General features: G+C 41.9%; 1 protein-coding gene across 1 annotated transcript in view; it reads left to right on the top strand.

The window, feature by feature from the left end:
* Positions 1-15,471, top strand: part of col5a2a (collagen, type V, alpha 2a) — a 59,194-nt gene extending 43,723 nt beyond the window's left edge. The window contains exons 18-54 of the mRNA XM_042001477.1: positions 1,753-1,806; positions 1,951-2,049; positions 2,133-2,177; positions 2,266-2,364; positions 2,467-2,520; positions 2,652-2,759; positions 3,243-3,296; positions 3,410-3,508; positions 3,634-3,687; positions 3,879-3,977; positions 4,055-4,108; positions 4,242-4,295; positions 4,387-4,440; positions 4,539-4,592; positions 4,679-4,723; positions 4,815-4,913; positions 5,003-5,110; positions 5,244-5,297; positions 5,501-5,554; positions 5,698-5,751; positions 5,851-5,904; positions 5,981-6,088; positions 6,196-6,249; positions 6,333-6,386; positions 8,441-8,602; positions 8,688-8,795; positions 8,882-8,989; positions 9,067-9,120; positions 9,195-9,302; positions 9,440-9,493; positions 9,596-9,703; positions 10,191-10,244; positions 10,383-10,490; positions 10,704-11,013; positions 11,112-11,293; positions 11,382-11,624; positions 14,344-15,471. Coding sequence (XP_041857411.1) covers positions 1,753-1,806; positions 1,951-2,049; positions 2,133-2,177; positions 2,266-2,364; positions 2,467-2,520; positions 2,652-2,759; positions 3,243-3,296; positions 3,410-3,508; positions 3,634-3,687; positions 3,879-3,977; positions 4,055-4,108; positions 4,242-4,295; positions 4,387-4,440; positions 4,539-4,592; positions 4,679-4,723; positions 4,815-4,913; positions 5,003-5,110; positions 5,244-5,297; positions 5,501-5,554; positions 5,698-5,751; positions 5,851-5,904; positions 5,981-6,088; positions 6,196-6,249; positions 6,333-6,386; positions 8,441-8,602; positions 8,688-8,795; positions 8,882-8,989; positions 9,067-9,120; positions 9,195-9,302; positions 9,440-9,493; positions 9,596-9,703; positions 10,191-10,244; positions 10,383-10,490; positions 10,704-11,013; positions 11,112-11,293; positions 11,382-11,624; positions 14,344-14,490 — 3,411 coding nt within the window. The 3' untranslated portion in view covers positions 14,491-15,471. The remainder of the gene's footprint in view (positions 1-1,752; positions 1,807-1,950; positions 2,050-2,132; positions 2,178-2,265; positions 2,365-2,466; positions 2,521-2,651; positions 2,760-3,242; positions 3,297-3,409; positions 3,509-3,633; positions 3,688-3,878; positions 3,978-4,054; positions 4,109-4,241; positions 4,296-4,386; positions 4,441-4,538; positions 4,593-4,678; positions 4,724-4,814; positions 4,914-5,002; positions 5,111-5,243; positions 5,298-5,500; positions 5,555-5,697; positions 5,752-5,850; positions 5,905-5,980; positions 6,089-6,195; positions 6,250-6,332; positions 6,387-8,440; positions 8,603-8,687; positions 8,796-8,881; positions 8,990-9,066; positions 9,121-9,194; positions 9,303-9,439; positions 9,494-9,595; positions 9,704-10,190; positions 10,245-10,382; positions 10,491-10,703; positions 11,014-11,111; positions 11,294-11,381; positions 11,625-14,343) is intronic.
* The last annotated feature ends 719 nt before the right edge of the window (positions 15,472-16,190 follow it).

Genomic DNA, 16,190 nt, shown 5'->3' with positions numbered 1-16,190 from the left:
ATGCATTATGTCTAATTTTATAGGCACAATACTGTATGTCATATTCTGTTTGACTTCAGGCAAATTTTCAGAATTTTATCAAAAACCTCTGCATTTCATCATACTTTTCAAAAATAAATAAACTGTTATCTTTTTTTAGATAATATTATAATTAACTCGTTATCTCGAGTAAACAATGTAAAATAGAAAGCTGGAAACTTTAATAATCTTGTAAGCAATCATAAAGTAAGTTGTTGTCATGTGATCATTTTTTCAGACTATCAGACTATGACAGTAGCCTAAGGCAGGCATGCCCGAGAAAGACCTCTTAGTTAGGCCTGTCGCGATAAGCAATAAGTCAATTAATTGAACGATAAGAAAATAAGAGCACGATAAGTTTGCCGGCCGCGATAATTTTTTTTCGTCCCCCCTTTACCATAGACTGTGTATGACAATAGGTTTCACTATGGAGTATTTCGACCAAACGCTCTGGTTTCTTGCGGAGTGATCTCTCTAGTGTCACACTTGACTGCAGCATGTTGCAGCACGAGCCGGTAAGCCGCATTTGTTTTGCACGGCTGCCAACACGCAATGGCCGTGAGACTTGCGTATTTAAGTGGCTTCTCACGCTCTTGCGCTAAACCTCCGATTCTCATGCTGAAATATGTAAATAATAGATGCAAGCATCTCCTCTTTTATTGTTTCGCTGCTTCCCACATGTAAGCAGAACACACACATTCTAGCTTACGACGTCAGTACAAAGCCCCCACTTCCTGGTCTACCGTAATAACCCCTGTAATCCGCAGGCACATTACGCAAATAGAATCAGCCTATATACTACCGTATATGACAAAATACACATTAAGAGCAATGCCGGCTAATCGAGAGGTTTGGGAGGATTCCCAGTGGGCCGCATAACTTTTGGGCCGGTGTCCCGGCGTATGTGAATGTGGTATCCCAGCTAACTGCTGGGTTGTAGTTACTTATAAGGCCAACAGAGGGCAGAATGACTTTGTTTCACAAGCAGTAGATTTTGAAGAGCAGAAGAAGAACACGGGTTTTTGTTCGATGTAAAGTGCTGAAGTTTGGTTCGTCATTAAAACCGGCATGCTTGTCTACTTGTCTGGAGTTTATTTGAAGATGCAACAGTGAAAAAGGCGCTTTTATTTATTTAGTTTATTGACCTTTGAAAATGTGTACTTGCATTATTACGGCATATGTCACTATATTAGTTGAGAATGGTCTCAAAATGACACATTAGCGCTCTGCGCAATATTATCGTTTATCGCGATAATTTCTGAGAAAATTTATCGTACAGCTAAATTTGTTATCGTGACAGGCCTACTCTTAGTTTTGTCACAGTTTTTAAAAATAAATAAGCCATATCTTGAGAAAAAACAAAACAAACAATAAAAAGGTTTTTTCAAGCATGACTTCTGTATGAAAGTTAATTTATGAAGAAGGACTCTTTAATTTTCCTCTTGTGGGTATCCATTGCAGTTGTATTTCCCCCTCTGGGTTTGTTTCTGATTAGGTCAACTACTTCTTCTACTGAATTATGACATGCAGCTGAGTTTACTCACTTCAACCCATCTGAAGACTACTTCAGATTTGCTTGATCAGCAAATAGAAGCCCAACCACAGACAGAGCATAGTCGCCATGATCAACTATATCTGCTCCTCCACTATGTTTTCCTATTTGCTCCATCAATGCACATTTTGGTGGTTACAACTTTTTGTTAATGGTGTCTTGTCTCCTCTTTTGGTTAACAGGGCCCCTTGGGTCTCAGTGGCCCACCTGGATATCCAGGAACTCCAGGCATGAAGGTAAGTAAAATAACACAGCTTGCATAGATTCTTTTTATGAGTTGGATATCTCAGTGATGATCAGTTTCAGTGTTTATAGTGCTTTCAAATTCAAATATATCACATCGCTCGGTATTTCATGTACTTGGTGATTGACTTCCACAGGGACAACCTGGCCCCACAGGTGTCCGGGGCCCAGAAGGCCCACAGGGGCAGAGAGGAGAGACTGGTCACCAGGGTAGAGCTGGACCAGTTGGCATCAGGGTAATATCTTATGTCACATGAAACACATTTACAAGGCAGTAATATTATTACCAAATATAACATGACATTATTTGTTTTCAAAGGGACCCATGGGTACAGATGGAGGCCCAGGTTCCAAAGGACCAGTGGTTTGTACACAGTTGTTCAATTTAGGCAAAATCTCTTTTAATTAAACAAATAAACAGATGTCTCAAAAACACAGCTCTCTCTTTACAGGGTAACATTGGTCCACAAGGTCAAGGTGGGAATCTTGGACCCCCTGGTCCACCAGGTCCTCAGGGTAGCACTGGTCAGCCTGGTATCAAAGGACAGCTGGTATGACTCTTAAGTTTTAACTGAATCCTTCCTCTAAGTTGCTAGACAATCCTGAAAACTATAGCTTACAGTAATAAACATTTTTCCATTTCTGTGTCAAAGGGAGATGTTGGTGTCCCTGGTTTCAAAGGAGAGGCTGGACCCAAAGGAGAGCTTGTAAGATTTAAATAAAAAATGAATTAATACAAAATTAAACCTCAGAATTATGTTTCATTCATTGGAAATCATTGTACATGCACAGAAATAACAGGGAAATGTGAATTTCGGTTTGTGTGTCCATTTCTTAGGGTCCCTCAGGATCCCAGGGAGTGATTGGTCCCCAGGGTGAAGAAGGAAAGCGAGGAACACGTGGAGACCCTGGCTCTGTTGGCCCTCCTGGTCCCGTTGGTGAAAGAGTGAGTCAGCACTTTCCTCCATCTGTGACATGCGTTCATAACAAAGTCATACTTTGAGGGCCGGTGTCCACTTCATTATCAATTCAGACAGAAAAAAATAATACATTTTTCTGTCTGAAAATAACACACACACTGATGGTAGTAAATAATATCACCTCACAGCAGAAAGATCCATTTGCCTGGGATGGCAGACAACAAAGAAAGTTTGGCCCACATCACAGATCCACCAAAATGTGGCCAAAATCTGTGTTTATCATAACTCATAACAGAGCAGTTACTGCCCCCTGGTCATGTCTGGCCTGCAGAGCACATGATGGTGCCTAACTCAGTAACCATACTGAGCCAAAATGAGTCTGCTATCTGGCTCTGTGCAGTTCCTGCTGCTGTCTAACAGTAACTATAGGAGGGGTGGAGAATCAGACTAACAGTTTAACTGTTGTTTCCTTTGTGAATGTAATTATAATCTACATCATCCTTTTTCAGGGTTCTCCTGGGAACAGAGGGTTCCCTGGTGCTGATGGCCTGCCAGGACCAAAGGTGGAGTTTATTTTTATTTTCTGATTCTTGAAATCAGTCTGTTTAATATACAGCATCTTGTTTATTATTTAAATGTCAAGTGTAAGGAGGAACTGTTTTGTCTTTTTTAAAAGGGTGCTCAAGGAGATCGGGGCATTTCTGGGCCACCAGGGCCAAAAGGTTCTCTAGGAGACCCAGGGCGTCTAGGAGAGCCTGGTCTTCCAGGTGCAAGGGTAACAAATGAGTTAGATTTTTTTGGTTGTTGTTGTTTTTTACCTGTGAGCTACATTTTAATATGATAACCACATCTGAGTAGATATTTAAACAAATACTAATGATTCAATTACTTTTTTGGTAGGGTCTCACTGGTACCCCAGGAGTCCAGGGAGCAGAGGGAAAGCCAGGACCGCTGGTAGGTTACACTGCTTAGTCATGATTTAAACAATATTTTAAAGATTATGTGTGTAGTATTTAGTGACATCTAGTGACACAAACTGCAAACTGTAATCAACCAGATACTGATACTGTCCGATACTGATCCCCAAACCACAGAGGCTGCAAAAAACATTCGCAGATTAAAGCAAAGTCTGGTTTCTTATGTAGGGTGCTCCAGGTGAGGACGGTCGTCCCGGCCCAGCGGGGTCCATTGGAAACAGAGGCCCTGCAGGAACCATGGGGGCACCTGGCCCTAAAGGCTTCAATGTAAGCCTGGAGACTTAGTTCAACCAATGCATTTAGTGTCAGATCAGAGTGTTAACGCAAGTGTTTTACTCTCAAAGGGTGACCCAGGAAAGACAGGTGAACAAGGATCTGCAGGAGTGCCAGGTCAAAGGGTAAGTCTGGTTAATAAATATGGAAGTGGACATGAAAACCTCAGTTACTATCTGTGTAAGTCATCTTCTTGTTCCACAAACATCATCAGTTAGTTCTGTATTCATAGGTAGTTTTGTCACTTTTTTTTAACAGGGTCCTCCAGGAAAAGATGGAGAGGTTGGCCCTGCTGGCCCCCCTGGTCCACCTGTAAGTATATAATTTCTACTGCAACACAAAAACTGCTAAAAGCCTTTCCTGGCTGGTGCAAAATGATACAAATGATTGTCCCGTTTCAAAGGGGGTTGCAGGGGACAGAGGAGAGCAGGGACCACCAGGTGTAAACGGCTTCCAGGTGAAGAAATATTTTCAGCTGATTCATAACATGTCATAGAGTCACAGAGGGTTAATGTGAAGGGACAAAATCTGATGCTCACATTCTGTTCTTCGTAGGGTTTGCCTGGAAATCAAGGCCCTCCAGGAGAATCTGGTAAACCAGGTGACCAAGTGAGTCCAATAGTGATTAAATATTCTTTGCAATGATTTTACATTGTTTGGACTCAACACGTGAAATCAAATCGTGTCTCTTTCAGGGAATTCCTGGAGAACTGGGTCCTGTGGGTCAAATCGGACCAAGGGTAGGTAAACCTCAGCCTGACATTTTTCATTTACGTCACTGAGTCTGCAGTGGACAGTGATCCTGATCACTTGATGGTATCCATCCTTTAGGGGGAGCGTGGAATTCCTGGGGAGAGAGGAGAAATGGGTCCAACTGGTCTGCAGGGCGCTAAGGGAATTCCTGGTGCACCTGGTCCAGATGGGCCAAAGGTACTATCAGCTACCATGGAATATGATTACAGAAAAAATTTGGAGTGATTCAGGCTGATTCAGATTAACCCTGATGTTTGTCATTGTAGGGCAACCCTGGTCCAACTGGTGCTCTGGGTGATGTGGGTCCTCCTGGTCTTCAGGGAATGCCAGGAGAAAGAGGCATCTCTGGTCCTCCTGGGCCTAAAGGTGACAGAGTAAGTTTGAAAACATCTTTGAGAATATCCTAAACTGATTTTAGAAAGTTAATTAGTGTATGTCTTTTCAAACCATGACTCAGATCTCTGCTTCTGGAGGCTTTTTCTGCATTTCATTGTTGTTTCTGTTTAGGGAGCTGTTGGTGAGAAAGGATCAGAAGGTACACCTGGAAACGATGGTGCAAGAGTAAGTTAAACATCATTTTTTCCTGCCAACATTTTTCCCTGGCTTAGTTCTGAACAAAGTTCATTTTACACTTTGCTGGTGATGGACTTATGCAAGCTTAAGGCTTGTCCCTGCTTGTCTATGCTAATGGATTTCTCTGTGTTCTTATAAACCATAAACAATGAGTGCAGAGTCCTAACTTGTTCCCTTTCTACTATCTACAGGGAGCCCCCGGTCCTGTTGGCCCACTAGGACCTGCTGGGCCTAGTGGTGAGAAGGTAGACTTCTTTATTTTGTGTCATGTTGAAGACGGATCTTTTACAAACACAAAATTACTGGATTAATGCAGATTAATGCAGCAGCACAGACTCAGTGAAGAACTATGCTGAGGGCTGTCAGTAAACATGGGACTTCTTTACAGGGAGAACCTGGACCCAAAGGACCAGCTGGACCTCTAGGATCAAGAGGAATGCCTGTGCGTAGACTTGACCAGTGTTTCCAACAAGCAAATTAAATCATTTTGACTATGTTTACTGGTTTACAGTACATCAACTATGAGTTCTTATTATTTCAGGGAGGGAGAGGCGATCCTGGCCCAATTGGTGCTGTTGGATTTTCTGGACCCCCAGTGAGTCGACCGGACACATACTGAGTATTTGTAGCTTATAGTGACACAGGTTGTTCATGTTAACAATGCTTTTCAGGGTCCTGATGGCCAACCTGGAGTCAAGGGAGAGCCTGGAGAGCAAGGCCAGAAAGGAGATGCTGGTTCTCCAGGACCGCAGGGTTTAGCTGGTGCTCATGGACCTCCTGTGAGTCTCAAGAATAAATAAATTACATGATTTCAGAGATGCTACAGTTTTACGTGCTGATGCGTTGTTGAGAAATTATTTAGAGTGTTGGTTTATCTTGTTTTTAGGGGCCAGTTGGTGTTGCTGGACCAAAAGGAGGAAGAGGAACACAGGGTGCACCGGTAAGAAGTTGGATCAGCTTACTTTTGGTTCATTCCACTGAGTTAGTTGACTGATGCGAGTGATGAAAATGTCCTGCTTGCAGGGTCCCACAGGTTTCCCTGGATCTGCAGGAAGAGTTGGACCACCAGGCCCACCAGTAAGTACCGCTCTAAGCTTGTGTGAGCATACAGGCAGGCTAAAATTAAGATGTCTTCTTCAGTTCATGCTGGGATGGTGTTCAGGGATCATTTGGAGCAGGAATCATCTATAACTGAGGAGCACAGCATGTGTTTTGTATTTCATTGCATTATCTTTACATTAAACTAAGTTAAATTATAATCCGATTAAAACAAATCTATTTTACGATCCACATTAATCTAATTTACCAAAACCAGTTCACAACAATATTCACGTAGCTAAGGAAACCAACAGATTGCATCAAGCAGCATAACGCTATGCCAGGAATATCTGCTGAGAAAGATAAAGAACAACAAAAATGTCTAATGGAGAGTATGGAGAGTAAAGAAATAAAAGTGGACGGAAGGGCTCGTGCATAATGGGACGTCATCAGCATCGTTATCAGCATCACTAAAGGCATGACAAAAGCTTAATTTTAATCTAGAGGTCCGGCTCGGTCAAGAATGGTACGCATTTTTTGCGTGTCCACAGGCAAAAACTGGGAAAGGTGCTAGAATACCCAGTCTGGGACCCTTCCATCTGAGACCTTTAAGATCCAATGGAGCTTGGTCAGTAAGAGCTTTATATGTGAGGAGAAGAATTTTAAGTTCTATTTAGGCCTGTCACGATAACAAATTTAGCTGTACGATAAATTTTCTCAGAAATTATCGCGATAAACGATAATATTGCGCAGAGCGCTAATGTGTCATTTTGAGACCATTCTCAACTAATATAGTGACATATGCCGTAATAATGCAAGTACACATTTTCAAAGGTCAATAAACTAAATAAATAAAAGCGCCTTTTTCACTGTTGCATCTTCAAATAAACTCCAGACAAGTAGACAAGCATGCCGGTTTTAATGACGAACCAAACTTCAGCACTTTACATCGAACAAAAACCCGTGTTCTTCTTCTGCTCTTCAAAATCTACTGCTTGTGAAACAAAGTCATTCTGCCCTCTGTTGGCCTTATAAGTAACTACAACCCAGCAGTTAGCTGGGATACCACATTCACATACGCCGGGACACCGGCCCAAAAGTTATGCGGCCCACTGGGAATCCTCCCAAACCTCTCGATTAGCCGGCATTGCTCTTAATGTGTATTTTGTCATATACGGTAGTATATAGGCTAATTCTATTTGCGTAATGTGCCTGCGGATTACAGGGGTTATTACGGTAGACCAGGAAGTGGGGGCTTTGTACTGACGTCGTAAGCTAGAATGTGTGTGTTCTGCTTACATGTGGGAAGCAGCGAAACAATAAAAGAGGAGATGCTTGCATCTATTATTTACATATTTCAGCATGAGAATCGGAGGTTTAGCGCAAGAGCGTGAGAAGCCACTTAAATACGCAAGTCTCACGGCCATTGCGTGTTGGCAGCCGTGCAAAACAAATGCGGCTTACCGGCTCGTGCTGCAACATGCTGCAGTCAAGTGTGACACTAGAGAGATCACTCCGCAAGAAACCAGAGCGTTTGGTCGAAATACTCCATAGTGAAACCTATTGTCATACACAGTCTATGGTAAAGGGGGGACGAAAAAAAATTATCGCGGCCGGCAAACTTATCGTGCTCTTATTTTCTTATCGTTCAATTAATTGACTTATTGCTTATCGCGACAGGCCTAGTTCTATTCTGGATTCAACAGCGAGCCTATGGGAAGATAAACCTGGAGAAATATGATCTTGGCTACTGTAGCATTTTGGATTTTCAGAGTATTCTTTGGACATAATAGTAATAAGGAAATGCAGCACTCCAATCTTAGCTAGACTATTATTTTTGTGAATCAGCTTGTATAAATAGCGATTAGAGCCCAGTGAATTCGCTCAAACTGATTTGTCTTTAAAGTGTCCTGAGTGAATTGGTGCTATACAAATAAAGCTGAATTGAATTGACTCTTGAAGTAACAAACGCATGGGCTAGTTTTTTCTGCATCACTCTGGAGCAGGAGTGATGACCCCAAAATTATATTTCTTATTTTGGGGGAAAAAATAAATAAATAAATAAACTTTACATCTGCAACATCTCTCATCAGGGTCCAGTGGGAGAACCTGGACCTCTGGGACCTCCAGGAAAAGAAGGTCCTGCTGGACTTCGGGGAGATCATGGACCTCCTGGGCGACAAGGAGAACATGGACCTCCAGGACCACCAGGGAGTCCAGGAGACAAAGGGGACTCTGGAGAGGATGGCCCCACGGTAAACTGATGCTGTTTGGATGGATTTTCTTCTTTGTGGTTTTTGAAAGAACCAAATGTAAATGTTATGCGTTTACTGGTTTCAGGGTCCTGATGGACCTCCAGGACCAGCTGGAACTACAGGACAGAGAGGCATTGTGGGTCTTCCCGGTCAGAGAGGAGAGCGTGGGATGCCGGGTCTTCCTGGACCAGCGGTTGGTATCACTGAAGTCCAGTTTCAGGTTCTCTGCTGTAGTTAATACTTGTGTTTGTTTTTGAGCCACCAGTTTTTATCTTGCAGGGTCCACCAGGAAAACAGGGATCTCCAGGATCACCTGGAGATAAAGGCCCCTCAGGTCCCGTCGGTGTTCCTGGTGCTAACGGACCTCGTGGTGATCCTGGTCCTGCTGTAAGTACTTGTGTAAAACTGGTTGCCAGGCTACAACTCAGAAGCTGGTCTAAGCATGATCTTTGTCTGGTCCTCAGGGTCCTGCAGGTTCTGACGGACCACCTGGAAAGGATGGTGTTCTTGGACAAAGGGTGAGAGGAAAGCATCAGAACTTCTTTGGTATTTCTTTTCGTGTCACAAGTGACTGACAGGAGCTAAATTTCAGGGAGACCGAGGAGATTCTGGTCCAGAGGGTTTGATTGGTCCTCAGGGACTTCCTGGACCTCCTGGTCCTGTTGGTGCAACGGGTGATTCAGGAAGAAGAGGAGAGGCGGTAAGTGGATTTTCAATTTCCCTGTGGGTGTTTTGTTGGGTACACGCTGTTCTGATCCAAACCAGTTTTAGGGATTTGGATAATTCTCTTTTTTTCCTTTATGATCCTGAATTCCTCACGGTTCTGCTCATCTACAGGGCTCAAGAGGACCTCAGGGTCCACCTGGATCAGCTGGAAAGAGAGGACTAGTAGTGAGTCTCCATCATGCTGATGTCTGCTTAAGTTTGTGTAAAACAGCAAGAAAATAAGTTTTTTTTATATGATATATATATGATGAATCATTTTAATTTCAGGGACCCCAAGGACCAAGAGGAGATAAAGGTGACCTGGGTGACCATGGCGAGAGAGGGCAAAAGGGGCACAGAGGCTTCACTGGTCTGCAGGGTCTTCCTGGACCTCCAGTAAGTTAAATGGTGCTATGGTGCAGAATATCTATTGAACATCTACTAAACGACCAATAGGAATAATAAAATTATAACAAAGGGTTCCTGACACATGCAGGGAGTGAGAACTGGTTAAAGGTTAAAGGTAATATGTCACATGTGCAGGTTGGAATATTGACTTGAACACTAGAGGTGAACAAAATCACGAACAAGAGGTCGCTGCCTTAACAGTTGGCAACAAATTAGTAAACTGTTGGCCAGGGGTGTGTGTACTGCTACCAGCAGTGACCTCAAGTGATTTGGCTGCACCGTTCTCTGTCATTTCGCAGCAACTATATACAAAAACATAGCAGAACGATGATGGGATCACTTGCTTACACAGCAAGTATAACCTGGCCCTGAGGAATCGAACCATTGCATGTGGTTTCATGCTTCAGTATTATCTGATAGATCCTTGCCATCATGTGAGCCAAAGAGACAAATAAACATTTTTTCTTGTCTTTAGGGTACAACTGGTGAACAAGGAGCTCCAGGAATTGTTGGACCAAGCGGCTCGAGGGTAAACGATATGTTTATATTAGATTCAGCAGCTGTATTCATGCAGAACAATAAATTATAGTAAATTATATACATACTTTTTAGTGATTTCTAAATTAGACGTTATAGGATAACAACTTTCTGCTGGAATATGATTCAGGGGCCTCCTGGACCTGTTGGACCTTCTGGAAAGGAAGGATACATGGGTCAGCCGGGGCCAATGGGACCTCCAGGAACCCGTGGACTCAGTGGAGAAATTGGACCAGAGGTACAGTCTCATTATCCAGATCAGAGAGCGTGCAGGACTCATAAAGTTTTTCTGCAAACAGCCGGATGAGAATGCCGTTAAAGAGCTGAACATCTTTTAAACAGATGTTTGTAAGGAGATAAAAAAAAAAAGAAAAATCTTATTCTGAGCTGTGCAAATTTTGGACTTTTAACATGGAAAAATAAAAAAGAAGCCTTTTTACCAAATCCACAGGGCCCACCTGGAGAGCCTGGACCCCCAGGCCTTCCTGGTCCGCCAGGACCTCCCATGGCGGCGATGGATGATCTGTTTGGAGGCCCACAGGATTATGATTCTGGGCCCCCTCCCCCTCCTGAGTTCAGTGAGGACGAGGCTCTGCCCAACAGCAACTCCTCCACCATAGTGTCCATTGACCCCAGCGTGCAGGCCACCCTGAAGGCCCTCAGCAGCCAGATTGACAGCATGAAGAGCCCAGACGGCAGCAGGAAACACCCAGCCAGGACCTGTGATGACCTGAAGAGATGCTACCCCATGAAGCAGAGCGGTGAGTGTCTCAGGGAACTTAAAATAAATGGGTTTCTGTCATAGAATTTTCAGAATAACATGGAAGTTATTCTCCAACCTGATGGTTTTCATATGTAGGCGAGTACTGGGTGGATCCAAACCAGGGAAGTGCAGAGGATGCCATCAAGGTTCACTGCAACATGGACACTGGAGAGACCTGCATCTCTGCCAACCCACCCAGCATACCCCGTAAAGTGTGGTGGAGCGCCTCTAGGAGCAAACCTGTGTGGTTTGGAGCCGACATCAACAGCGGGACACATGTGAGCGCCAACTTTTGGATGATTATCAATAAGAAGGAAGGCGGATAATGTAGTTGAAAGTAAGAACATGCTGTACTTCTGTTTCTAGTTCACATACGGGAACAGAGACCAGCCGGCAAACTCTGTCACGGTGCAGATGACTTTCATCCGCCTGCTCTCCAAAGAGGCTGCCCAGACCATCACCTACCACTGCAAGAACTCTGTGGGCTACATGGACGCCAAGACTGGTGATCTGAAGAAAGCTGTGATCCTCAAAGGCTCCAATGACCTGGAACTCAAAGCCGAAGGAAACAACCGCTTCAGATACATGGTGGTGGAAGACACCTGCTCAGTAAGTTCCTCTCATTTATCCAAACTCTTCTCTACAGCTGGCAGTGGTCTGTTTTATTCCAACATTTTCTACAAAAACAGCAAGGACCTGGTAAACAATGTGAGAAAAAGGACACAAAAGTATAATTTCTCTGCTCTGAGATCTGAGTTTATTACAGCAATGAAAAATGTTTTTTCTAGCCAAACTCAAATGATGGAGGGAAAATAAAGTTAAACAAATATTTCCTAAAAAAAAAAAAAAAAAAAAAAAAAGAAGTTTTTGGGATATTTCTGCTGACTAACGGATCTCAGACCATACTGAATGAACCAAAGAACCCTAACGATAACAGAACAAACAGGGCTGAGGTCCTTTGAAGGAAATCAAACCACTAAGATGTTTAATTTTGCTAAAATAAGCGATTAGCACCTAATGTAATTGTTGCAGTTGGTGAGAATCTATATTAGCAAGTTAAGGTAAGCATGTGTCATTCTGCTCAATTCCTACATTCAGCAGAATGTAGTTCAGGAAAGTTTAGGAAAGCCTGAACTTTCCTAAACTTTCCTTTGTCTTCTAAGGACCTATACACTGGCACTTAAAAAAACACCAACAATTAGTGATTAGCATCTATTTTATTTGTAATTGTGGCTTTCTTGAACTTTAAGGAAGTTTAAGGCAGTCGTTGTAGTTTTTCTCCTCCTATATAAACACTGAGCCCCAAAATCTGATTCTTACCTGATTTCTGGGGATAACAACAGTAGTCTGATTATGAGAAATCAGATTAACAATTTCTCTCCAATACTCGGATGGCTCCGTGCATCTAGACCCTCATGTTTGATTTATTTAGTGTTAGCTCCCACATTTTAGCTAACACTAAGACTGTGGGCACCACCATGTTCAACAAAAAAAATCTAGATGTTTTGAAAATCTCAAGATAACAATGCTATCAACAATTTCCCCACTGAGGGACTAAAAAAGGTTTCTTAAAAAAAAAAATTCAAGCATGGCTGTTCTTTACGTCTGTAGCTGTGTACTAGCTTACCAACAAAAACTGTGCAGTTTGCACGCACCTGGTGGCATATCCTGTGGATGAAGTAGCCAAACGATTGGCCCAACATTAGCATGCTAGCATAGGGGTAACTCTATCTGGCTATGATAAGCAGTCACAGCAGTGTTAATCTGTTAAGATCTCCAGTAAAGTTTGTGAAAGTAGCAGGTGAAAAATGAGGCAGATGTTGGTGATGATCCTCTACTCTCTCCTCATTAATCCACTCTTGTTCCACATCAACTGTTGTGTGAGATTAGATTAATCCTGCAATCAGTAAAGTGTAAATCTGATCCTAAGAGCTGGGATGTGGGGATTAAGATTTCGTTTGTTCACAATAATGCAATTTCTTATGTCAATATTTCTCAACATTTAAAGTTCTAGTTAATTTTAAACTAGCTAATCTAGTCATCTATTTTTGTATCTGACTAGCAAAATAACTTCTCCTTCATCATGAAAAAGCATCTAGACAAAACTTGCAGAACTTGTGCTGTTTTTAGTGATAAAAACATGAAGTAAACAACAGGGTAGGTCCTCATAGTTTTAGCTACTGGTTTTAATGGCTTTTAATCATTGCGGGATGCTTCAATTTACTACCTTTGGGTCACGAGTGGGAACAAAAACAGTTAACATAAACATTTTGTCCACTTTTTAAAAAATCTTTTGATCAACTTCTCCTATCAAAACTACCTATTATGCAAATCATTGTAACCCTTTAAATGCCTGTTTGATTACATGATCGGCTCTGTTTTTATGAGAAAATATGCACATGAGGTTTCCATATATTACATTTTGGGAAGCTGTTTTTTCATCTCTTTTTAAAGTAAATGGTAAATGGTCCGTATTTATATAGCGCTTTTCTGTACCAGGATACCCAAAGCGCTTTACAGTATACAGCACATTCACCCATTCACACACTGATGGCGGAAGCTGCCATGCAAGGCGCTCGACCACGACCCATCAGGAGCAACTAGGGGTTCAGTGTCTTGCCCAAGGACACCTCGACATGAACACGACTTGGCCGAGGATCGAACCGGCAACCCTCGCTGAGCCTTGCTGAGCCACGCCGCCAGTCTTAATTTTAAAGTCTTAATTTACTTAAAATGAGTAACAGCATTGATTTTGATGTTGGTGTTTTTTGCAGTGCCAGATTAAAATATACAGAAACAATTATAAAAACGTAACAGATTAATTCTTTAGTATATATAAGACTGATGTTAAAGAGAAAAAAGTATGTATTGTATGGAAAATAACTATTATTATATGTTCATATTCATAAACAATATCGTTGTGTAATCATATAGTCGTTTAAAGTGTGAAATAATTTAAATACATACATATTTGGAAATTTTGATAAGTTGACTGAAAGATTTGAGCAATGAAGTGAGATAAATATTAATCTGTAATGTCATTAAAGCTGTCTTTTGGGAGAAGACCATTTTTGAAATTGTAGTAAATTTGTTCCTGGTGTCTTGTTGACCATAAAGAAAAACTAAAATTGGAATTCCAAAGTTCTTCAAGAGAAACACTTTCTTACAGAAAAATCCTCCCTTAGTGAGTAATACGACCAAAAAGACTTGATGGAAAAAATTAACTGAATGGACAAAACATCCCTATTCATCCACATAGTTTAACAGCTTAACACTGAGAAATTCTGTGTATGTTTTTATCTTTAATCTGTTTGTCTCTCTTTCACAGCAAGCAAATGGCAACTGGGGAAAGACAGTGTTTGAGTACAGGACACAGAAAACTGCAAGACTTCCCATTGTGGATATGGCCCCTGTGGACATTGGTGGCCGAGATCAGGAGTTTGGCATTGATATCGGACCGGTGTGCTTCTTATAAAGTCGTCAGCAGGGATGGAGCGAGGGAGATTTCTGAGACTGTTGAACTGACAGCTGACACGATCAGCCACGTTGTACATACCAGTACTGGGGACTATTCTGGCCCTGTGGCAAGATATTTATTGTGCCTTTCAACCCAGTTCAAGACATCAAAGATTTGTAAGTTAGTATGAATGTTTGGATTTTCCAAAAACCAGTTGGCAAAAATTCTGAATCATTCCTTTGTTGTCTTGTGTATGTTTGACTTTAAGCTTCAGGCGTTGTGAAGATCCAAAAATCTTTAAATTAATTTCAAAAATCGCTGCCAAAGAATCTAAAAGATTTCAAATGTTACTTAAAACTGCTGTTTATAAGCCCAGAACAGTTCCAGTGAAGCCGTGTCCAGTATCCCGTCATGCTATTTTCTTTCATTTTCTTTTAAAGATTTGCAGATTATTAGTATTTTTAAATATAATAAATTGTGGTGCTATTGGTGAGAAACGGTTGCTCAGAGGTGCATAGTCAAAGATCTGATGTCTTTTCCCAGTTATTCTGAACTCTGGACCGACCGCGAGGACAATTAGGTCTGTTGATAACTCAGTGTTAGCTACCTCGTCCGAACTGAGAAAACAATGACACTACATGTAAATCTTTTTCATTCCAAGGTGCTGTTTTGTAAGTTGTGTGATCTTTGTGCACTTCTTCCAGGCCCGTGGTACAGGGCAGGGTTTGGGGATGCAAATAAAGATCTTTTTGTCGATGGAGGGAGGAGTGAGATGGTGTGTGGTGATTGGTGACATTTTATTCCTTCATCGTCAGTATGGTCAGCTAGCACAAAATATCCTTTTTTTAAATGCATGCCATTTCCCCCTTCGCAGTATCCTGGACTTATATGCTCTTGAAACCCTTCTTATAATCAGTTTTATAGAACAAGATGGCTTTGAGTGGCTGTTTGCTTTGTATTTCTTGCTATGCAACAAATTAAACTAAATGCTTGATTATCCCCCGTAACTCTTGTCAAATTAATTCAGCTGTAGTTTTGGTTAGTAGCTCATTCTGCACACAAACTCCTTTTTTCATAGTTAAAGAAAAAATTATCTACTTGTCTCCAGTTTCCAGGTTGTTTCCAATCAGAACTCTTGAGTTTGTTTTTCACGATTATGTCTTCAAGCAACTTTGTGGTTCAAATTTCAGTATATTTATTATAGATCTGTAAAAGAGGCTGGGAAGCTGTGTAAAACATGAATCTCATCAACTCATATTTTATTCCTAGCAGAACATAAAAACATATCAGATGATGAAACTGAGACATTTGACCATTTCATGGAGCATATGAACTGGTTGTGAATCTGATGGCAGTAACTCGTCTGTAAAAAGTAGTTCCAGGGTGATGTTTAGCATCGTGTAGCATCCCCTCTTTTTTTAACAACTGTCTGTAAACATCATTGAAGTGAGGAGACCAGTTGCTGGAGTTTTAGGAGAGGAATGTCGTCCCATTCTGGTCTGATGCAGGATTCTAGCTGCTCCACAGTCCTGGACCTTGGTTGCTGGATTTCTGCTTCCATGATGCTCCAGATGTTGTGTATTGGTGAAAGGTCTGGACTGCAGGCAGACCAGTTCAGCAGCTGGACTCTTCTCCTGTGAAGCCATGCTGCTGTGATGGATGCAGGATGTGTTTTAGCAGGTCTTGCATTTTCCTGAAAGAGACGTTGTCTGGATGGG

This window comes from Melanotaenia boesemani, chromosome 12 (genome assembly GCF_017639745.1).
Source record: "Melanotaenia boesemani isolate fMelBoe1 chromosome 12, fMelBoe1.pri, whole genome shotgun sequence".
Taxonomy (NCBI): domain Eukaryota; kingdom Metazoa; phylum Chordata; class Actinopteri; order Atheriniformes; family Melanotaeniidae; genus Melanotaenia; species Melanotaenia boesemani.
This window is presented reverse-complemented; position numbering and strand designations above follow the sequence as displayed.